Source organism: Clytia hemisphaerica, unplaced genomic scaffold (assembly GCF_902728285.1).
Source record: "Clytia hemisphaerica strain Z4C2 unplaced genomic scaffold, Clytia hemisphaerica genome assembly, whole genome shotgun sequence".
Lineage (NCBI taxonomy): Eukaryota > Metazoa > Cnidaria > Hydrozoa > Leptothecata > Clytiidae > Clytia > Clytia hemisphaerica.
Genome location: NW_027104594.1, coordinates 1,676,400 through 1,701,460, shown reverse-complemented (window position 1 = coordinate 1,701,460; position 25,061 = coordinate 1,676,400). Strand labels below are relative to the sequence as shown.

Below are 25,061 nucleotides of genomic sequence, written 5' to 3'. Positions count from 1 at the left end.
CAGTACAGTGACAGTGTCATGGACTTCAAACAAAAAAGGAAAGACAAAGTAACAAAATAATTTTTTTTTGAATTTCAATTATAAGTATTGTAAAAAAGAATAATAAAAAATCAGAAAGTGAAGAAAAAATAATATGTGATTATATAAAAAATGAAATTTCTTTTGTTGAATTTTAAAATAATATGAGCTTTGATACATCAACAGTGTTAGCATAGAGATTGTGTGATTTCAGAATGCCATTTTTCTGATCAGCAGAATCTCCTTCAATCTCAAAATCGACTTTGTTTGGTTCAGGACGTTCCTCATCAGCAAACCAGGACATCTCTGCGTCTTCAGTATAACCTTCGGTTGGACAAGATTCACTATCACTATCATCATCATAAATAAAGACATGACCATTCTTATCAAATAAACTTTCAATAACATCAGCAATTTCAGGATTGTAATAGCTTTTGGTTGTTTCGGCTTTCAAGTGTTGAACGCTTACATCATCAATGTAATGGACTTTACAAATCCTGGATTGAGTATTAAGATTTTGATAGGTGTTGCCAGATTTGAATTCGCCTATTGGTGGCAACTCCTGGAATTCTTGATCTGATAACCATGTCCATTTCTTTTTGTTACCACTCTTTGGATTGGATTTTTTTGGCTCTTCAACTCCAGTTAATTTACTAATAACATCAGTGAAAACATGTGTTTTATCAACCATCACACCGGGGAGTTTTTTATTCAAAAAATAAACAGTAGATTCAAAAGTACTTAAAAATACTTCCAACAGTTCTTTCATCTCTGTGTTTATGACTTCCACACTTGATATGATTTTGGACAGAATTTGAAACGAGAGAATTGAAGGATTTTTCAATAAAAGAGAAACAACAAATATTATAGTGTTCGTAGTGGTAATGTTTGATGATAATATGTGAACTGCCAACAATGTAGATATTAGATTCCCAGAATTCTTAGCATTATCACTAAGGTTTTGTAACAGGAGTTCATTTATATGTTTGAATCTCTCCTGAAATGGAAGAAAAAATGGTTTCCAGAGTTCTGCTAAAGTATCAATAGCTTGAAATCCAGTATCATCCAATTCCATATTTACTGATGTTGGAAGACTCAACTCAAGCTGTTTATGGTTTTCCAATACAAAGCTATTACATTTTGATAAATATTCAACAAAGACAGACAAATTACCATGGTTAACAATTTTCAAAAGGTTTTGAATCACAATTTCACGGTCTCGTTCATTTTTATTAGCTTTTTTCTTTTCTTTCTTAGTTTCTGAAGAAGCTTCCACTTTTATATTTGCCACAGATTCAAAAACTAAATCTGTGTACTGGTTGAGTAACTCAATGACAGATTTTTGAAATGTCTTGTTTTGATCTTCAATTTTGTAAGCTGTTTCTTGCCAGTAATTATCAAAAAGCCAATTTAAAGAAAACATCAAACCTTTGGTACAAGATCCACACTGGGTATCTGACCATGTGTAATTTCATGGCGCAATTCAACCATCCATTCTGGAATATCAATTTTATCAGCAATATTTTGAACAGGTTGAGCATAAAAGCCAGTTTGGAATTGATCAGTAATACCATTCACAAATCGAACTAAAGCCATTGCACCACATAATAGAGCTTGCTGCTCATTTTCAAGATTTGATCCATCAAGTTGTATTTTAGCACCAAATAAAATTGAAGTAAGATCAATAGATACAGGCATAGAGCCTGTTCTAATACGTGCTTTCCACATTTTCACAAAATCTATTGCTTTCGAAATCTCACTGTTATCGTTTGAGAAAAACAACTTTTTGCAATGCTTCCACTCATTCCAGTTTGACCAGGCTGTTTCGCGAGACATTCTCTACTATTCTTTAAATACTAAAGATAACAAGTATCATAATTATATATGTGTGACAGTCACACAATGATTGTTGATGGACTGGTTGTCCGAAATCGGGGCTCTGTTAGGCTAATGCCTCTCCCCAATGTACATAGCTTTTATTGAGGATATTTCAAGGATATTTCTGAGCTTTTAGTTCGTCTGTAGCTTTTTGACACTGGCTAATGTTATACATTCATCCTCATAGGGTGTTTTGAGTACTTTATCTTTATCCAATGAGGTAACCCCGTGTACTGCTGCTTTAAGTTTATCTGCTCAACTAGTCATTAAGCAGAAATCAACCTGCTTTGAATCTTGTTTAAACTATCTTGAGCTAGTGAGCTCCTTTCAAATACAATGATTCCCTACCCATATTGAAGATTGAAAAGTTGATAATTGTTTTTAGGAAGCCTTAATCATTTAAGGGTTAAGTTAAAATTTAAATCACTAGGCTATACCGATAGCTGACATATGGAATTATTCGAATAATTTTAATTCAAACAAGTCATATTAGAACAGGTTTATAGCGAATCTTTTGAAAGATACCAATGTTTAAGAAATATAACCTATTTCTAAAAAGTAGCTTCCAAACAAATGGATCAATATGAAAGCATTTAAAGGGTTGTATCCCTGGAAAGGAGGGACGTTTTACTACTTGGAAGTTCACAAGATGATTTCATTTCTCAAAACTTTTTTCCAATTAACTTCTTAAAGAACGCTTGTTTGAACAGATAGTCATATTTTGTAGAATTCCTTAATAATTAACACCAATAACATTGTAATTAAATCAACAGCTTAAGGTCTGATTTATTTAAAAAAAGCATTAAATTCTTCAAATCTATTCGAGTATTTAGGTAGTATTTAAGGGATGGATAACACAATAGCGCCTTTTGATTGGTTCAATAAACAACTATTCAAATAAATATAGGATTTTTAGATTCTACCTATTCGGTATAAGGTCTATACATCCTTATGATTTTCATTGTAACTTAACCTTTCAAACAATTCAGAACAATTATATACGGCTTGTTAAAGCCAATATCAACTTTTGAATGTCCAATGCGGACAATCATTGCATTTGGAAGAAGTTTACTAGCTCAAGATATTTTTACAATTAGATTTTTACATCTCGATCTGATTATATTCTAAGCAGACAAGCTTTAAAAGCAGCTCAGTCCATATACGGTTGGATCATTGGATAAAGTACTCAAAACTCTTTGTAACAAGGAATGTATAACCAGTTGTTTGAATAAATGGAATCCAAGTACACAAATCTGAGATTTCTTTTTTAAATTTGACCGTTCTCCGGCCTTTTAATGCCCAAAATGGGCTAATTTAAAGTTTTTGGATAAACAGGGGGGGGGGGTCGGTAGTAAAATCTCAGACATAATGACGTTTACGGTGGTGGTGTGACAAAAAATCGAAAAAACTTTTTACTACCCAGGGTAGTTAAATACTAAAATGGGTGGTATCTATGTGTTAAATTTTGAAAAATTTTTACTACCTGGGTAGTTTAAAACTGGTAAAATTAGCAAATTTTAGCTATTTTTGTAATTCTTTTTGGATGACATGACTTTTCTAAAAAATCTGAAAATTTTTATAATTTAACAAAATTTGTTGTTGGAAAGTTGTTTGCTGCAAACAAAAAATTCTCTAAATTTTTTGTCAAAATAAAAAATATTTCAATTCTAAGGGCAAAACATTAGATTTTGCACTAAGTGAAAAATGTGTCACAGAAATAATCATTTTTTAGCTTTTTTTTGTAAAATAAGTCCGAAGAGCAACCAAAAAATAGGTGGTCTCCATGACAAATTGTCCGAAAAAGGGTAGTAAAATACCTCTTCCAAGAGTCTGGGTGGTGGTATGTAAAAATTACTACTCATATATGTCTGAGATTTTACTATCGACCCCCCCCCCTGGGATAAATGGAATCCAAGTACACAAATCTGAGATTTTTTTTTAAATTTGACCGTTCTCCGGCCTTTTTAATGCCCAAAATGGGCAAATTTCGGCACTTTTGCCTGGATAAAAAACCTACAACCTGTTCTGTTGGTGTTACCACCCTCAAATTGGGCTTAAAATATTCCTTGGAAAAAAGTATGATTAGAATATAACAATTATATACCTCTACTATATATATTAACTACAAAATTTTAATTATATTTAGGCCAAAATCGACAAAAACGGAGAAAAACGAGGTTTTGCCTGGGAATAAAACCGAAAAATCTGTTCTGAAGGTGCTATAAACCTCAAGATGCAAGATCTATTTACTGTTACGGTTTATTTTTGTTTACTTTGTACTCTCTCCTCTCGCTGTTTTTGCTATGCAAATAGCTGAAACAGAGTGGAGGAACATGAGAGTTCTCTGGAGCGTGGGGCAACCCCTAAATTGATTCATTTTGCCATTGCTACAAAGGGGAGGTTCATGGTTGGCAGAGGAGCAGAATGGACCCTTTTTTAGAACTTTTCTAGAAAAATGTTTCCTTGGGCATCTAATTTAATGATAAAAAGAATAACCAGAAGCTTAAAATGTTTTTGATGTTGTTAAACACTATACTGTATATTCAATGCTCACTCACTTCACTCATCTTCAGAGGTCATTGTCTTCTCTGAAGATGACCTCTTGTAGTTGTTGTTTCCAGAATTTCTTTTTACACATTACGCCAAAAATAGGCCAAGGAGGAAGATAACTACTACTTTAATGGGATAAACTTTCGTGGGGATTAAATTTAACGGATTTCGCGGATTTGGGTGTCATCCGCAAAAATCCGCGAAATATTTCTAATCAAAACTCAAAATATGTCAAATTTAAATAATTTTTGAATGGTTACTTGCATAAAAAAAGCGCAAATAATGTGTATATCAACAACCAATATGCATGATTTGACAGTATAAAGATACAAAATCGTGAAAATATTGCCATCCAATAGTGCCACCCCTCGGGGGGGGGGTCACTCATATGATCTGGCCTACGTCATGTGCCGCGCTTTTTCAGCATTCCAAAATGCACTGTAAGGGTGTGTTTCTGTGAGATTGTACTGCAAGGGTCGAATTTTAAAACAAATTCAAAATAATTGATAAAAAGAAAAGTTTTTCTTACTTCTTGTTTGTTTGAAAAGTTTCTATTGTCTGATAATTACAGCTGACAAGAATAATTTTCGCAGTTTTTCTTTGAAACAGAAAATTTCCAAAGCTATAGTGCACTAAAGGGTTGGGTAAATCATGAGAAAATGCACTGAAAGGGTTCCTTTTCAGCCATATTGAACTGCACTGTAAGGGTACGATTTTTAATATTGAACTGCACTAAGGGTAAGATTTTTAAAAGCAGATTTTGCGCGACACATACTGTCGTTTCGAAATCGAGTGCCCCCCGGGTGCCAACCACGAAATTAAGTCCCCGCAAAATTTTATCCCTTTAATCCAGGCGGTGTAAACTGAACCCTATCGAACCAATTTTTGTTATCGAACCGATTTTTGTTATCGAACAAAATCGAACGATAGCAGTTCGATTACCGAACCCGATCGAACAGCTATCGAACTTTACGAAAATTTCTTGATAAGTTCGATTTAGTTCGATGAGTGTTCTTTGTTCGATGAAGTTCGATTGATATTTGATGAGTTCGATGAAAGTTCGATTGATGTTCGATGATTGTGTGTCGGATTGATTCTACTTTTTTTTACCTTTCAGAAAATTACGAGTTTGTTTAATCAAAACACAGGCACCGTATGCTTCACTCATTATTCTTGATATTCATGATGTAATCTTTTCGTTGATTGCCACTCCGAATCAAAACATTTGGCGCCATTATTGGTGGCAAAACAAATGCGTTCCCCAATGTTTTCCAAGCAAGGACCACCGGAAAAAATAAGAAAAGATTAATACATTAAAAATAATAGAGATGACACTTTCTTTAAAGAAAGTAATAAAAGTTTTCCCGGTTCAATAGGTGTTCGATTGGGTTCGGTAATCGAACAGCTATCGTTCGATAGGGTGCGATTAAGTTTGATTAGTTCAATAATGGGTGCGATTAAGTTTGATTAGTTCAATAATCGAACAGTTCGATTGACACCGCCTGGATTAATTATTAAGTACTGTATGTATATAAAAGAAATTCTCCAGAGGTGTGTTTTCGAATGACTTTTTTTGGGTTCAAAAACATTCGATCGCACTGTCGCCAACTAGACTGGTCGCCAACTGGGCAGGGGACTATCTGTTTTATAATGAATAAAACCCTGACTGCCTGAGAGCTGAGAATGAAAATAAAAATAAGCTTTGAAGCTTTCTGCCATTGATTCATCAGTAGTATGGTACCTACTAGAGGGGGGGGCGTACAGGTTTGTCGGTGTGTCGGTATTGACCCTTTTTTGCGTCGGTGTTTTCGGTGTTTTAAGTAAAAAGTGTCCGTATTTCGGTGTTGGACATGCCTTGCGGTGACGGTAAAATTGATTTTTTGGGTCGGTATTTCGGTGATTCGAGAAATACTGGCGGTGAATCTGCATATTTCAAAGGATCTCATAAAGTTTTTGAATCTGCTTTTCAGCTATTGAATATCTTATCTATACTATACAAGAATTGTAGCTATGACGAGTAGAATTGTAGCTATAATATAGCTATTTTTGGTAGCTACCCTGTCTCATTCTCTTTTTAAGATTGTGTGCATAATGGTGTTTCTTAACCACTTCTTTACGGGAAATGTGCACTTTATAAAAAAATCATAATACTAGTAGTGGGTAACAGGTAAAGAAAGCCAAGTTTGCAGAATTTCTCGAGGTCTCGAATGCAGCACTCATCAAAAAAATCAACAATCGTTAAATTCTTTCATTTTACGAAATAATCCATTAACTTATGATTTAGATGCGTTTTTCAGCATTTCTGGCACCTTAAATTTCAAATTTTTCCTCCTCGGGCCAAACCATGGTTGGCCCTCGAATCATATCTCATTTGCCTTTCAATATAAAATACTTCCTGTGGTCCTCCCCTTGCAGAGCTCTCTTTGCAGGCTTTCAATACCAGCTTAGTTTCAGCCTAAATCAAACGAACTATTTATCTGGATGGCATAGTAAAATGACTAGTTTTGTGAAAAAGAGAGCGTTTTTAGCCAAATGAGATTTCCTGAAATATTTTTCTGTCGGCGCAAACCATGCTTGTGCCTTCTTTTACCCGCGTGGCTTTGTTTCAATCGGTTTGCGACCCTTTCTGGTTAAAGCGTTTAAAAGACAATGTAATGAGAAACATGCTAAGGCTTCAGGGGTTTCGACCCGTGAATGATTAGAAAACCCATTTCTTGGGATCGGGAGGGGTTCCCCGTTATAATGTCATGCCGTGAATAAATCACCAAATGAGAGATTATTACCAAAAAGATCGAAACTTATTGATGCTCGCTGTGGTTTTTGTGGTCTTGTGCTGACTAACTTTCTCCTTTTTAGGAGCTCTTTTAAAGCCACTCTATACAGGGTGTCCCTAATAAAAGTATCGAGTTTGAACATGCGATTGAGTAGAAAAGTTTGTGTGTGTTATCGCTAAAATATAATAACGTTCTCCATCACATAGGCTCATTACAAAAGGTAGTTACAACGTATAACTGACAAAGAAAAAAGAGGGAGAGCTTAAAATACAATTTTGTGAATACACACTTAAAGCTTTCTACTCAATCGCATGTTCAAACTCGATACTTTTATTAGGGACACCCTGTACATACATGAGGCTCTTTGCTTATTCTGCAAAAGCATAACATTATTCACTCTACTGCATTAAAAACACAGACACTTTATTTCAATTCTTATTAATCTCTTAAAAGTCAAAACATTGCAAACTTTCGGGTCGTTAAAATGTAATTTTAGAAAGAGGACATTCTATTGTTTAATTGAACAATGAAATGACGTTGCGCGCGTTCTTTTGTTTTGATGATTGGTTTAAAAAAGTGCTATATGTATAAAATGTCAGCATTTTTTAAAACAGCAATTCAGACCTCGCGAAAAAGCGTCAATGTGGGTTTGACCTTTCTCACACAAAAGATTTTTGCCTGCGTCGCCAAAATTTCAAAGAACCCGTTTCTTGTTTCCGTGCCCCTTATTCCTGCCTCTTTTTAGCCATTGATCTTTATTAATGGAGAAAAAACTAGGACCAGCGGCGCAAAAGCTTAAAGATTATCAGGTAATTTTTCTGAGAAAATTTTAGAAAACAAAAATGTTGTGTAGAACAAATCGCCTTACAAAATCGCCTTAGGTACAAAATTTCAATGTCAAGTATCAACAGCTCATGTATTTTATTTGAGGGGCTTTATTTTTGGTGCTAAATCGGTATAATATGGGGCGTTTTTAGACAGATTGAAAGTTGAAAGTTGAAAATTTTTCTGTCGGCGCAAAGCCATGGTTGCGCCTCCTCCTCCATTACTTTATACATTCAGATATCTCTTTTGTTCCTTCGTTTTTTGCAAAGATCTTTTAAAAACTTTTTAAATGTTTTTCTTCAAAGTCAACTAAAGTAAGCAGTAAAGTAAAAATACCACTTTAAAACCCTTCAAAGTGTTCCCTAAAAATTCTGGATTTGTTTATCCACTAGTCGTTGAAAAGCTGAGCTTTAAAGATTTGAAACCCTTGAATCGGCGATAGTTTTCTCCAAGAAAAACTGAACTAGTGCACTACTACGCTCGTGATATTGAGCATTCGTACAAAGAATAAAAATCTTAAGCTTGCTCTAAAAGACGTCGGTGTCGGTGTTTTAGGAAAATTTTGTCGGTATTACGGTGATTTAAGAAAAATCTGTCGGTTTTTCGGTGTTGGCAACCCTCGTACGCCCCCCACCTAGAGAAGGACTCACATCATGGATCTCCTGACTAGGCAGGAGCATGTATGTAAAAATAATGCAAATTAATACAGAAATATGCTTGGAAATGAATATACAATACCTACTGCTGCAAGACTGTAACGTAACTGTCAGACTGTCTGATTGTTGAGAGCGAGGGAAGTGAGATGTTGTTTGGAGACAGTACTGAACTGAACGGAGCACCGTACTGAACATTGAAAAATGCAATGAATCGCTAATTATTTCTCGAGTAATACAAGCGTCGTTCGACTTAATGACGTCTGCAGAAAAAGATGTAGCCAGTGCCTTCCCACAAACCAAATTTTTTCTTTGTTTTATGGTCAGTTACACTTTGAAGCGTTTGTCGAAAGTTATCGCACTGTGGTGGAGGGTGACGTCGATCCCGTGCGGAGTGCATAAGGGCGGGAAAACACGGAACTCGAAAATAAAGACTGGAACGGACAATCGAATAGGTAGGAGAGGATGTGCGTTGATGTTCAATCTAGTCTTAATTTTTGAGTTCCGTGCATTAAAATCAAAACAAAAGAATCCTCAGGGTCGGGATGGAGTTTGGTGAGCTGAAAATGTTTTTTTTTTTAATTATTTTGATACACCCCTATTATAACGAAAGAACTATAGAAGCAAAAAAGTTTCCAAAAGTCTTCAAGCAGCTCCAATTAATGGTATTGTCAACAGGCTCTTAATTTAGAAAGGTATTGAGATAATCCCACTTCTTCAAAAGGTTTTCTTCCTTGTAGAGAAAAGCAACCAAAATCAAATAAAAGAAAACTCTCAACACTAGCCATAGCCAATTTTGAAACAGGGATGTAAAATAAAAAATAATGAGGATTCCAAGACTATCATTTGATGGAAATGAGTCGATCTCGTGCAATTTCAGGATTAAGAGGTACAAATAATAGAAATATATCATTAATGTATTTACCAAAAAATTTAGCAAAGTTCTAAAGTTGTAATAAAACTATGTCAATGACTATAACATCTTAAAAATATAAATTTATAGGAAAGTTAGATAAAACTAATAAAATTTAGGTAGATTCCTCTCACAATTCGAAGCAAAACCTCCACATTTTACTGGCTTACTATCTAGTTTCCAAAGTTGAGAAATTTAAATCTAAAATCTGCTCGAGATCTCAAAATTAATTAGCAGTTTTAACTCTGATTACACAGGACCAAACTCTTCACATTAAAATGTAAAAATTCTAGAATAATATCATAAAAATAGTGTCAAGTTTTGGCAATTGTCCAGAATTGTCAAGACTTGTCTATGTCACTGGTGAAGACAGCTGTGAAGAAAGTTTTTCATTTCCATTCCCAGCAAACTTTCGAATCGAATACAATCAAATTTCACTTTACTTTCAATCGTATGTCAATTTACTTTCCACCGTTTTATTAATGGAATATTTTCAAACTAGCGACAGATAGAGACCACATCGAACAGCCAATAAAAACAATAACAAACAAACAGTTCTTCTTTCCACTGGAATAGGCCAGGAATAAACAAAATAAATTCTTCCAGGTTTCATGCCATATCCAAAAGATATTCGTTGCCATCCCAAAGCATACAAAAAGTACAATTTCGTCTTCAATCATCATTGGATTGCAGCACTTATGGTTCTAGGTAGGATAGGATCTAATCTGATTTGATAATTTCTCAATGTTTACAGTTAATCTCTGGGATTCTTCGATCATGTTATGGAAATAACCCAACAACTCTACTGCTGTTGATGCAAAAAAAGGATTTCCATCTTCTTTTCTCCTCCATCCACTGATACTGTTTCTTTTTCGTTCGGTTTCAATTTTTCAAAACAAATGATTTTGGTTCTCTCTCAAAAAAATTTCAAAATTCGAATCACAAAATTCGAATTACAAAATTCGAAAGTTCGAAAATCTATTTGAACTTTACCGATCGAAGCAATGCAGCGACTTCTTAAAAACGAAAAAAGCACACGCGATGGAGTGCAGCTTGTCCAAAGTCACGGCAAAATGAGCTGCGCCGAAGAGAAAATCTTGGACGGACTTTCCCGTCCAAGAACATTCGATTCCACGGCAAAAAGTAACAGACGTTAAATCGCGATAAAAAAGCGGTTTTCGTCTAACAGGCTAAAAAAGATGGTGATTCTAGCTGAAAAAGCACGCTTACCTAAAAAGTTCTTCCTTTGTGAACTGAATGAGTAAAAGCTAGGTAGGTGAACTTGAGGAAACTAGATCATAAGTTAACTCCATAGTGTTTAATTTCTAAACCTACGGCATCTATGATTTGAGCGCGAAACGAAATCGAAAGTGAAAATTTTAAAAATGGCGGCCGCAAGTGGCAAAATTTCATCTGATCTTATTCAACAATATGTTAACATCACTGGTTCAGATGAAGAGTCTGCCCTCCATCTTTTGGAAGCCTTCAATGGAGACCTTGAAAGTGCAGTTAACATGTACCTTGAAGGTGGGGGTCAGCTACCTCCGAAAAACAGAGACAGTATAATAAAAACATCAACACAAAATTCTTCATCAAGTACTACTGCAAGTGATGATGCCATTGTTGTTGATGATGAACTGAATAAACCTTCTTCTTCAAACAGGTATTTACATTAAATATTTGTATACCCTTTGCTATTTGCCATACCATTTTATCTCAAGTTATATAATTAGCAGTGAAAACATATTCCACCCGGACGACGGTACTAATCAATAAATTCGATCAGTCGATAGACCTTTTTTCAAAGAGGACGTCCAGTTGAATAATTATGTAGTCCAGCCATAAAAACAATGATAGAGCCATGCAATTACTGTATCATGCATATTGTAATAATAGACCTTTTTTCAAAGAGGCCACCCTGTTGAATAATTATGTAGTCCAGCAGAAAAAACAATGATAAAACCATGCATAATTATTACAATATGCATGATACAGTAATAACGCATGGCTCTATCATTGTTTTTATAGCTGGACTACATAATTATTCAACAGGACATCCTCTTTGAAAAAAGGTCTATTATGCATGGTTTTATCATTGTTTTTCTGCTGGACTACATAATTATTCAACAGGGTGACCTCTTTGAAAAAAGGTCTATTGGGCTATTCCATTTTTAAACCATACAGGGGTATTGACGAACTTTTCCAGGGGGGGCTGAGCCTTGATTTTCCAAGGGGTTTTGGTCATTTTCAAATTTTCCAAGGGGGTTATTAAAGGAAATAAAATTTTCCAGGGGGTTCTCTCCTCCTAAACTGGCATCAATAGTCACTTTCCGGGCCCTTTTTCACAAAATTTCACTTTCCAGGGGTGTCGACTCCTAATTTCCAGGGATAATTTGTTATCCAAAATTTCCAGGGGGTTAGTGAAAAAAGTTCGTCAATACCCCAGTACAATTTTTTTTGGAATAGCCCATTATCCCAGTAATCAATAATGATCGAAGTAATCGAACAACCACTTATCGATTAACGATTGAATGTTGAGTACCAAAATGTCAAAAAAATTGTGAGTATTCGATCACTTTCTTAACAACCCTTCAAAGACTTGATTTTAAGGGGTCACCCACATATCGATGTTTCCTGCAACTAACGTCATTGTGACGCGAGGGGGTGGGGGGTCAGAGCCTATGACGCTAAGAAATTTCAACAGAATATCGATTTTCAAACCTGTAACATTTTGTATTCCATCCTTCGCTACACCTGTCATCTTAATTCAAGCGCATAAAAGATCGTGTTCAAAAATAAAGGCCTGTTTTGTGACATTTTCAAAGTTGGCTGACAATTATGTTAATAAAATGAGTATTTTTGGTGGCTAACCGTTTATTTTTTCACCAAGGATAAGTAGAATGATTAACCTTTCCAATTGTTTTGGAGCGAAATTAAGTGGCTTACTAGGTTACAAGATATTTCAAGATAAGCTATGAGTCGTTTATGTGGCTGACAACACTGGTGGCTTTTTGAAACCAACCAGTTTCAAAATGTTGCACTTTTATCTGTTTTGAGATAATATGATACCTCTAGTTACCGGTTCAAGTGTCATTTTCAAACAAACCATTTCCTCCTTTGAGGTGGCTGACAAAATACATATTTGGACATATTTGGACCTGGAACCACACATTTTACTCATTTTACCATTTTTTTCATCAAAATATGTTCTTTGTGTAAATACCGATCATTATATAAAATTTCAACGTTATATTTGAAATATTTTTCAAGTTATTCAAGAAATACTATATTTTTGTCAATTTTTGAGTTCACTAAATGTCACACTATTTTTGAACATGATCAAAATATAACAGAGATGATATCCAATACCCTTCCGTTACCTTTGTAGGAATATGTTATTATCTCCCTAATCATAAAAACAGAGATACCGCAATAGAAAATAGATGGGCCGTATTTTGATATACAAGGGCCGCTCTGAAGGACCGTCTACATAAATATGACAAAACAACTAGCCGTTTGTCTGGGGACAAACAAATGTGAAAGTCATAAGTCAAAACCACTTGTTTTAAAACCGTGCAAAACGAAGCACAAAAATCAATGTGGCTGGAATATCAATATCTGTAATAGAGAAGAAAAATTACTTTCATCGATTTTTGGTATATTTATGTAAATGACGCTAAGAAAGGGGGGTGGGGGGGTTCTTCAGATAGCGTCACAATGACGTTAGTTGCAGGAAAAATCGATATGTGAGTGACCCCTAACCTTTCTTTCGAGTATATATACTGTGAGTGGTCCTAAATCCGACAGCCCTGCCTAAATCCGATAGCCCTGCCTAAATCCGGTGGGGTCTTTCAAAGATACAAACTAAAATAAAAACAAACCTTTCGCTGTGACGCAATCAAGATACCAAAGTGTTAACTAAACTAAGAGATTTGATACACTGAACCAATTCAACCAAATAACAATAATTGCTTCTTATACAAAACATAACTTTTTTATTACAAAATTGTTAACGTTTTAAACAGGAGCAACGGATTCAGAATAATAGAGGTAATTATTTTTACAACTCGCACTTTTTTTATCACATTATTGACATCTTGACATTTTAGTCATCTTGTTAGATGTTTTGTTTCGAGAGTTCTTGCAATATACTGTAGTTTATTGTTCAACTTGGAGAGGGAATGTTTGTAAACATAGAATTTTTTTCATAGCAGTTATTTGGGGGGGGTTGGATTTAGGGCAGGGCTGTGGGATTTAGGACCACTCACGGTACTTTGATTGTTATTGAATACTTTCGATAACTTTGACAACTTCGATAACCAATTACTATGATATATCTTTAAGAAAAACCAAAAAAACTGACCTAAAACCAAAGCACAAAAAGAAGCCCCGTCATAAAGATTGACCCCTTATTTCCCAGCCATTTTGTGTGCCTTCGCCCTGGGTTTCCTCAAGTAACTCATATCACACATTCTGATTGGTCGGAGAAAACGAAAGTGGTTTTCGCGCGTGAATTGTGTTTGTTACTTGGCCGAAGTAAACTTGGTTTCAGATTATTTTGATGCGCTGCTACTGGAAATATATTTGATAAAAGCGAAGACTGGAAAGTACTCAATACAATCGAAGGTATTCAATATGATTGAAGGTAATCGAAAAGTAATTGAAATGATCGAACAAATTGAAAGTGGTTGAAGAAAATGCCCCAGCCGGGTCATACCAAAGATTCCCAAAATGGAACTTGATGCCTCTCTGCTTGATGCTCAGCAATTAAGAGAAGGATCAAGGGTAAGTGGAGAAATCCAGGGAGAAAGAGTGGCGCCCTCCCCTACCTTCGGGTAGATAGCTATGCGGTCGCAGACTTACTACTTAATCGTTGAATAGAGTTGAAATGAGGCTGTCGTCTTCGATCAGTCCATCGCCTTCCTGTAACGAGATTCTTTTGTGGACGATATCTGCATCAGAGAAGAAAGGTTTCATGTTTGACCACATTGGTTGAGATGTACCAAGTTTAGCGTAGAACTTTTTTCTTGTTGATCGATTTAATGAGACAACATGATTTCTCTGGCGTTTGTAGAGAGCTGACCAGTATAGGTCTTTTGTTGAAAATCTTTGTTTAATTGTCAATGACAGTGCCATTATTAATTTTGTTAGATCTGACAAATTAATGTTTGTGAGTGCACTTTGTTTTGATTCCCATTGAAGAATAACCATGGCTTGGCAGCAGGTTTTAGGTGCCCCCTAAGAATTCAGGTGACCCCTAAGATTTAGGTAACCCCTAGTTGCCAAATATTTTTGGTGACCCCTAAGCCAATGACACGTCAAATTCTTTCGAAAATCCTTCTCAAACTATCAAACAAATACAACAGTTAGTTTAGCTTATTGCTAAATAGAATAAATGCCCTAAGAAATTAGAGATAAGTAAAGTACTGAAGGTTACTGCCAGATTATCAAGTCAGGGTGCAGATCCCTTGCCGACAGATTTTTTATCTAAGTAAATGCAACATGATTAAAGAATTTTTACAGATCAGTGCCGTAGGAAGCATTTTCATATTAGGGGGCTGTAGTTTAGTGATTACCGCGAGGGGCCAACCATGGTTTGGCCCGAGGGGGAAATTTTTGAAAATTTGAGCTCTAGATTGCTTGAAAATGCACTCAAAGCATGCACTTATAAGACAATTATGACAAATTCAAAAAGAAAAACTTTTCAAAATAACCATTTTTGAAAAAACTATTGGGGTTATAGTCCCCCTTGCCCCCCCATGCTACGGCACTGCAGATAATATATTAGATACCAAATTGTCAGTTTTTGAGCATTGCTTAGATTAAAATACAAGTTGAGAAATGCCAACCTATGGTCTGGTAGGCTGCTTATAATTCGATCATCAAACATAGAATGTAGCCCCCAGGTCCATCTGAAAAAATTTAGGTGACCCCTAACATGGTTAGTCCCCCCTAGCCACAGGCTAAAATCAGGTACCAATCGCTGCTCGACCTTTTAGCCCCCCCTGCGGCCAGGGGGGGGTTCCAGCCATGCCCATGGAATTTCCCTATCCACAAAAACTCCAAGAGTACATTTTTCCTGCATATGTGCTAAGAAGAAGAGTTGTTGAAGAGAGACTTATTTAGATACTTAGCAAATTTCATAAAATTTTATTTCATTATTTCCTCCGATTTCTGATTGTAAAAAAGAAAATAAAAAAAAATTAAAACATCAATTTTATTTTTATTTTTTTTCCATCCTTCGTCCAAAACTTTTCCTCATAATGTCCGTAAACCAGAAAATAGAAAAGTATTTGCCTTATGAAAGTTTAAAAAAAAATTGAATTGAATTAATCAATTTTACAGTTTTTACCGGAATCTATAGGCATTTTTGGACATCATTGTCATCTCACTAAAACAGGACTCCTTTGATTAAGAATTTTGTTAAAAAATCTCAAATTATTCTTTTTGGACCTACCACGGTGGAGGTCCTATAAATTAACCTTTGTCCGTCTGTCCGTCCGTTAGTTACCAGCTTTTCTCGAGATTGGCTCATTAGTTTTTTCTGATTTTTTGCACAATGATGCAAAATGGCAATTCCCAAAATGTGACGGAGCCCGATTTTCGAGAAAAAAAAATTGGGGGGCAAATTTGGGCCAAAAAACGGCTAAAAAACGGGTTTTTTGGACTTAGTGAAAAATTGGATCATTAATTTTTTCTGATTTTTTGCACGAAAGTAGGGTACCATCATGGGTATAAGATGGCTCAAGCAGATTTTTGCAAAAAAATTTTGTTGGCTCAAAAAACACATGTTTATCTATAAGAATCACTATTAATAAGCATACATCAATGTTCTTAGTCAAATTACTCAATTTTTTTATGAGATAGATGTTTTTTCTGCTCATGAGGGCTTAATTTTGAAGATTATGTGTGTTTAGACAGGAAATGTGGGTTGCTTGGCGTGTTTTTATAGAAAAACTGACCAAATTCGATATTTCTTTATAAGCACATTATCAATTACTTAGGTATTGGCTTTTCTCGAGATTGGCTCTTTCATTCTTTATGATTTTTTACACAAAGATGCATAACTATAAACCCTTGAATGCGGCAGAACTCGATTTTCGAAAAAAAATGTTTTTGGGCAAATTTGGGCCAAAAAACGGCTAAAAAACGGGTTTTTTGGACTTTGTGAAAAATTGGATCATTAATTTTTTCTAATTTTTTGCATAAAAGTAGTGTACCATCATAGGTAAAAGATGGCTTAAGCAGATTTTTGCAAAAAAATTTGTTGGCTCAAAAAACGCATGTTTATCTATAAGAATCACTATTAATAAGGATACATCAATGTTCTTAGTCAAATTACTCAATTTTTTTATGAGATAGATGTTTTTTTTTTCTCACGTGTGTTTAGACAGGAAATTTTGGTTGTTTGGCGTGTTTTTATAGAAAAACTAGCCAAATTTAATATTTTTTTATAAGCACATTATCAATTACTTAGGTATTAGATTGATTGGCTCTTTCATTTTCTACGATTTTTTGCATAAGGATGCATAACTATAAATCCTCGAATGTGACGGAGCCCGATTTTTGGAGATATATATTATTTTGGGGTATATTTCAGCTAAAAAAACGGCCATAAAAGGGTTTTTTGGACTTAGTGAAATATTGGACCATTGTTTTTTTCTGCTTTTTTGTATGAAAGTAGATAAAAGATGGCTCAAGCAGACTTTTGTAAAAAATTAATTTTTCAGCTCAAAAAAAGCATCTTTATCAATAAGAATCACAATTAATAAACATACATCAATGTTCTTAGCCAAATTACTCAATTTTTTGGAGATGTTTTTTGCTCACGAAGTCTTGAATGAAAGAACATTTCAAGAGCATGAAATTTTGGTTTCTAAACGTTTTTTTATAAGAAACAAACGACTAATTTTAATAAATCGTCACTATTTGTGTTCTGAATGATTGTTTAATGGTCAAGTCACGTAGATATCAATTATAAACGTGTTAAATGCATAATCCAGGTAGGTCCATCAAAGTATCACTTGTATAACTTAAAAGTTATAACCCTATATTACACAAGCTTTCTTGCTAGAGTACTTGATAATTATCATGGAACTTTATGCCAATTCAAGTCGATGTTTATTATTTTGAAGCCTGTTTATATTTTGTATGTTGTTTTGCCTTTATTGGCGTAAGCTCAGAATTCTGCAGTGGTGTAACAAGGATGGTGTAAAAGGGTCAATATGGTACCTGGAATCAAGAAGGATTCTCAACATCATATGCTAAAATTTGGTTTTCAAAAAAAGCTCTTAAATTTAACCTCGAAAGGGTATTCATGATTATTATGCTCAAGATAGAAGGAGACTTGTAATTTAAATGTTTTGATTTAAAAATTAGAAAGACAAGCCTAAACAATAACTTTTTCATGGCTTGGCAGCAGGTTTTAGGTGCCCCCTAAGAATTCAGGTGACCCCTAAGATTTAGGTAACCCCTAGTTGCCAAATATTTTTGGTGACCCCTAAGCCAATGACACGTCAAATTCTTTCGAAAATCCTTCTCAAACTATCAAACAAATACAACAGTTAGTTTAGCTTATTGCTAAATAGAATAAATGCCCTAAGAAATTAGAGATAAGTAAAGTACTGAAGGTTACTGCCAGATTATCAAGTCAGGGTGCAGATCCCTTGCCGACAGATTTTTTATCTAAGTAAATGCAACATGATTAAAGAATTTTTACAGATCAGTGCCGTAGGAAGCATTTTCATATTAGGGGGCTGTAGTTTAGTGATACCGCGAGGGCCAACCATGGTTTGGCCCGAGGGGGAAATTTTTGAAAATTTGAGCTCTAGATTGCTTGAAAATGCACTCAAAGCATGCACTTATAAGACAATTATGACAAATTCAAAAAGAAAAACTTTTCAAAATAACCATTTTTGAAAAAACTATTGGGGTTATAGTCCCCCTTGCCCCCCCATGCTACGGCACTGCAGATAATATATTAGATACCAAATTGTCAGTTTTTGAGCATTGCTTAGATTAAAATACAAGTTGAGAAATGCCAACCTATGGTCTGGTAGGCTGCTTATAATTCGATCATCAAACATAGAATGTAGCCCCCAGGTCCATCTGAAAAAATTTAGGTGACCCCTAACATGGTTAGTCCCCCCTAGCCACAGGCTAAAATCAGGTACCAATCGCTGCTCGACCTTTTAGCCCCCCCCTGCGGCCAGGGGGGGGGTTCCAGCCATGATAACATTCTGGTTTTCATGTTATTAGATGCTGTTTTAGAGCTTCATAAGCTAGCCTAATTGGTAAATTGCAGAACGTTTTCGCAACATTTCAAAATTTGTCATCTGTGGGACAGAAAATCATTTCAACTATTGATGAACAAATGTTTCTGGAAATGGAGGAAAACATAGTTGAAACGGGTTGAAGGCTGAAACTTTTGTGTTTTTTTAGAAAAAGGGCATGGAATTCAAAAATCACATTCACCAATCACTTTTCTGCTTCACTAACATGGGAATGTGCCTAAAAACAGTTTTATTTTCTGTCGAAGTGGTTTTTCTTCTGATTTGGGGTTTCTCCTTAAAAAAAACAATGTTTTTTTTCCATTTCCAGAGACCCCATGAATATGGACTCATTTCAACCTTTCCTCGGCTATTTTTCTTCAAAAACAAAAATAAAACAATGCAAGGTCTTCTTTTTTTAAATTTCTTTTTTTCTTCTTTTTTTTCGTTATTTTGATAAACTTAAAAATATATTACTTCTTTTTATATAACGGTATTTATATGTTAACGATATTAACATCATAAAAGAATGCTCCCTCCAAATCTAAAGTCTATAATAGCTATAGAAGAAGAGATATTCAAAATTAGAGCGGAAGCATGACTGGAATTTTTTTTTCTTTTTTGACACATATTTTGAATTTTTCCAAGCTATTTTTCTAACCTTTTTTATGACACTTTTAGTCAAATTTTCAACACCGAAATTTGAATATCTTTACAACCACTTATCCTCCTAATTGAAGATGGTCAGTGACCACCTATCAATTTTATGGGTGATCGAATACCCATCACTCGACTTTTTGGGAAGTCCTCCCAATATTAAGGGGGTGTACCTTCCACAGGTGATGTTTTTCTCTTCCATTGCAATCAAAAACAAGAGGCTTTGTAAAAGAATAAGACAATACAGTAATACAATCTTTGTTGTATACATCATTTTAGTTTTTGCAATTTCTGAGTTCATGTTTTTTTCCTTACTTCTTTACTACCAGTGCAAGAGACACCTACTACAGCTTTTAAGAACTGACTGCATTGAAACATTGAGAATTTGTTGAAAAATTTCAATACTATATTTTATTTTCTATTAGTTAGGGGGGCGCCCAAAGGGTGTGCTGTTTATTGTTTACATTTTACATAATGAAGTTTTGCAAAACCTTTTCCACTTTCCTTGTAAATAAATATTTGACTTTCCTTGGTAGAAAGTATTTTAGACTTGTTTAGATTACCTGAAACTTGCATCAAATTATGCTGGTTCAATTTGCTTGTATAGTAAGAGTCACTGAGCCTTAGTGATTTACTATTAGGTCTGTTCAGGGGCAATTTCCTAAAATATTTCTGTTCATCCGTACTTTCAAAGGAAAATATTCTTTTATATTTAAAGAAAATTCAGTTCCTGTATTTTTGAAGGGGAATTGGTTTTTATTATGATATACACGTTTTCTTTTTATAACAAGATTAACTTAGCTCAAAGCCTGGATATTCCTTATTTTTTCAGAGAATTTCAGCCTCAAAATTCCATCGTCATTGTTTGTCTTTTGTTGGTTAAAGGGGTGGTATATACCTTTTCAAGGAGTGAAATCAGTTACTCCACCATGAAGTAACTGCAAAGGTGGTGGTGTCAGCAAGAAAGGTCAAAATTTGCAATTACTCCACCTAGTGTCAGGGAGTAACTGCACCACTCCCCTGATCAAATACTGTCAAATTTTCTCAAATTTTGTTCTCGAAATTTGATTATTAATCGATAAGTGGTCCTTCGATTACTTCGATCATTATCGATTACTTTAATAATATTGATAGAATTTATTGATTAGTACCCTCTGGACGACACCCTGACAGTCCAGAGTTCACGGTGCGATTTTAAATTTGATTTTTTATAAAAAATTGTCCTATGAACAAAAGAAAATGGTCAAAGATCAAAGAAAGGTGGTATGGTAGATTTTTACATCCGAGAAAAGCTTACCCATAAAAGGAGACTCGGCATTATTGAGAAATACAACACCTCTATCGAACAGGTCTGGATTGAAGTAAAAGTTAAAAATAAAAACTCTGATCTCTTGCGTCCAGCTGAAAGCTGTACTGTTTGTCCAGACATGCTCCAGAGAAACGAGTTAAGCTTGACCTTCGAAAAAGAAAAGTCACCGAATTAGATGAATACCCAAAGATCAGAAACAGTCACCAAAGTATCGTTAGAAACAAAAAAACCATCCTTCATTCAAAAATCACTGTCAGTGAAAAACTCGAAAGAAGTATGATTTGTCATTAGTCATAGTTTCTATTGCAGAGATGTCAGGTCGAAAATGGAATCGAAAATGCCGCTGTGTACTCAACTGACATAGCACCAAAATAATGATACTTTTTGATAAAAAATGATAATCAATATAAAAATTCCTGTACTCCGTTTGCAAAGCAAAGAGGTATTTAACCAAGACCACCCAGAGACTGCCCACACCCAGAGACCACACTCAAGATATTGCAAATTTCCTATTTTGGTTACGTCATCAGTGAGTGGAAAAATGGTCGAAAAATGTCAGTTTTGGAAGTCAACACAAAGCCTCAAACTCTTTTCATCGTATTCTCCATCAAATTTGTGATCCAACATCCTTCTATTTAAACTTTAGACATCACATTTTGAAGTTTTTCCCATTACTATTGTTGACATAGGGTTCCTTTAATAAAACCCCTAATAAAGTGTACAGTCAATTGTCAATTGTTCGTAAATATGGAGAAATCTAGGGAAAGGATTGGTGCCCTACCCTATTTTTGGGTAAACAGCTAAAAGATAAGCTTTAGGGTCACCCACGATTGAAGTAGCAAACTTTCTAATGAATAATGTAGGTGAGATTTTTGTTTTGATGCCAAAAGAAATGAGTTTTTCAACATTGTGATTAGCAATTATGTCTGTCAAAAGTCAAATAAGAAAATTGCAAATATTCAACACCCATTCAGTCAACCATTTCAATTTAAGTACAATTGGTTGATTTGGAGTGAAAGAAGGTCACATACAGTCACAGTATATAGTATTCTTGGGTCAGATGCCATTTACAGAGCAATTTCAACTGTAAAGTAAGGCTCGAAACTTTCACAAAAATGCCATTTTTTGCTTCAGGTGTGTATTTCTTGTTAAATTTTGGTAGAATTTCGACGCTAACCTAAGAAAATACCCTAAGAATATTTTAGGATGATTTTCCCCAAAAAGGTAAAGAATATCCATGAATCATGATGAAATGAAAAGACACAATTCTTATAGAAAAAGCGTGTAGGTCTTTATTTAGCCTGATAATTCCTAGTTTAACCGTTTAATTTTACAGTCAAACTAAAAATACCACTTTAAATCTTAGTGATGGGTCGAATAATCTAACCTAAATAACATCAGGGGTCCGTCCTAAAATTGTTCTTGGAAGACAAAAAACATTATTAAGCTTTTATAATTTTATTATTTTTTGTTAATTTACAGTGGAATGGATGATGAAGTTCGAGCTCCTATTCCACAAAAACAAGCTGTTCTTGTCGAGGATGAATACCATGGTATGATACAAGAAAAACTATTGTTTTGGAAATTCATCATTATACAAATATAAGTTGACTATTGGACTATTGGATGATTGAATTGAAAAATGTCATTATAAAAACATCAACTCATCAAGCATCTTCTTTTTAAAATTTTGCTCGTCAAGACCTGAAAACTTCGATATCTTGAATCAACCTCCAAAGCTCTGTTTTTTAATAAAACTTACTGAAGCAACTATCCATAAATGTTGACCATAATTGAAGGTAGTGCTGCTCCTTTTTTTCTAGCACTTCCATATCCTCAAAGAAGGCAACGAAGTGCAGCAAGAAATGCATTTGATGGCTTTCGCGACTTCAAAAAAGAAGCAGGTAAAAGCTAGGTCGATTCTTGTTAGTTTATATCTTCTTTTTCTATTGACCCTCCACTCTTTTTGAATTTTTTCGAGTTTTCGATGAATTTTCACATTTTTAGGTAGGTCAAAGTTTTCAGTTTAACATAACTACTGCTAATTAATTAACCGATCTTGAAATTTTGTATAGCTAAATTTTAGGCTTTCCTCTATAGAATAACAAAGAAACAAAACAATTTTATCTGTAAGCCTACAATACCTTGACAAACCTGTATATATTTTTTCTGGTGCGCCCGGTATGATATCTGTAATTATAGTTCTGTATATACTTTCCACTTTTTTGCTCATAGAGGAGCACGAGAAACTATTACAGCAAGGAGTTCAACCAGCAAGAAATGCCAGAAAACGTCAAAGGCTTCACGAATTATTCCGTCCACCTGTTGATATCATACACGTTGGGAATTTCCAATCGGTATCAGATTATTTATTTCTAACTCAAAGTGCTTTAATTTTCTTTATTTTATCCAGCTTTAAGCTTGAAATTATTGTGCTTTTCCAACTTGAAACTTTTTTATTCATTTGGGCATAACTTTTGATCTAATGAATCGAATTTAATAAATGACCCATCAAAATCTAAGTTTATCTTTCTTCTTTCCAATGGAATAGGAATGGCTCTTTTAAAATTTTTAGATTTCTAGAAAAATAGTTTTAAAGTGAGAAACTTTTTTGTGGCACACCCGGTATTATAAATCATTGATTTCTACTTCTACTTGTGCTTTTTACAGGCTAGAAATAGTTGTACTGCAAAATGTAAATGGCTACTGGTCAACATTCAAAACGCAATGGAATTTCCTTGTCAAATATTAAATCGAGACGTATGGTCTAATAAAGTTGTGCGAGAAGTATTGAAAGAAAACTTTGTACTTTGGCAGGTAAACATTGGGCCATTCCTGGCCATTCCATTAAATTTCCATACAGGGGGGGGGGGTGAACGAACCTTTTCAAGTCAAAAGACATTTATTTGAAATTAGCGGATACCCCCTGGAAAATAGCTAAATTTTCAAAAGAAAACCTTGGAAAATTTCTTTTCATACCTTAAAGTGACGGTGGACAAACTAAGATCAGTCTTTTATTTCATGGAAATTTTAGAATAAAATTTTTCCCCCTGCAAAATGAAAATCACTCTCCTATACCCCCCTGGAAAAATGAAAAACACTCTCTCTAGACCCCCTGGAAAATGTTCGTCCACCCCCTATGGATATAAAATAAATTAACATTTTGGCGTTTAGTGGGGACGTTTTTTATCATATAATAGCCACCTACTTATTCTTTTGAAGGGAGCTGCTAATACACATATCGACCGTTAACAGCGTGGTCGACTTTTAAGGGGAATTTGAGAGGAGATTTTTTTCTTGAGGGACGGCATTTTTCTTTTCCCCAGAGACGCAAAAGTGGTAAGTGATTGACCAGCAGAGTGATAAAAGATGGCGTGTTTGGCTACATCCGGCTTTAGCAGAGATAAAGCATGAAAGTAGATACCCAGCTGGCACACAACGTTTTTTCGACGTTTATCTAACGTTCACAACGTCCATGTAACGTTAGATGAACGTTGAAACAACATTGTGTGCCAGCTGGGTACAGCTTCTTCTTCTTCGTACCCAGGTTCATAATGATACAGACGAAGGCCAGCACTATGCAACATTTTATCAAATCCACAATTATCCACATCTAGCTATCATTGACCCTCGGACTGGTAAGTTGTCTTGTTGTTATTATGATCTCTTTCTCTTCGAATAAGTCTGGTTCTTCTGTTTACATTGTCATTAAATGAAACGACATTTATTTTTTAAAGTATGGTAAATCAATTATGTGGTAAATAGATAGATAGATAGCGTCAATATTGTACGTAGATTGCCCAGTAATCTAGGACTTTTGGATAGTCTTTCGATTGTTTTCACGGGGCCCACAACCAGCCGGCTCGGCTATCTATGAACTGAACGGAACATTGGAAGGAGCGCGGGGATTCGAACCGCGAGCTCCTGGTTTGAGACGCTGACGCGCTAGACCACTTGACCATCACTCCTTAATACCTAGGGGAGAACTGTTTTGCTGTCGGGGGTACTATTTTTAGGGGGTACTTTACCTAGGAAAATCTTATCTCCTCTCCTGTCACAACGGTCACAGCGGTGTCAGGAAAATTGCCCCCGAGAAAACTGCCCCCCGGAAACTGCCCCCGGAAAACTGCCCCCCGGAAAATTGCCCCCCGGAAAACGGCCCCCCGGAAAATTGCCCCCTAGGAAAATTGCCCCCCAGGAGAAAATTGCCCCCCA

General features: G+C 35.1%; 1 protein-coding gene and 1 pseudogene across 1 annotated transcript in view; one reads left to right on the top strand and one right to left on the bottom strand.

Annotated features, from left to right (window-relative positions):
- Nucleotides 1–57: 57 nt before the first annotated feature.
- Nucleotides 58–25,061, bottom strand: part of LOC136823935 (uncharacterized) — a 400,726-nt pseudogene continuing 375,722 nt past the window's right edge.
- The window catches only part of LOC136823936 (UBX domain-containing protein 7-like), a 55,291-nt gene continuing 41,158 nt past the window's right edge, over nt 10,929–25,061 (top strand). The window contains exons 1-6 of the mRNA XM_067080094.1: nt 10,929–11,274; nt 22,329–22,399; nt 22,670–22,750; nt 23,082–23,203; nt 23,517–23,663; nt 24,394–24,484. Of these exons, the coding sequence (XP_066936195.1) occupies nt 10,997–11,274; nt 22,329–22,399; nt 22,670–22,750; nt 23,082–23,203; nt 23,517–23,663; nt 24,394–24,484 (790 nt within the window). The 5' untranslated portion in view covers nt 10,929–10,996. The remainder of the gene's footprint in view (nt 11,275–22,328; nt 22,400–22,669; nt 22,751–23,081; nt 23,204–23,516; nt 23,664–24,393; nt 24,485–25,061) is intronic.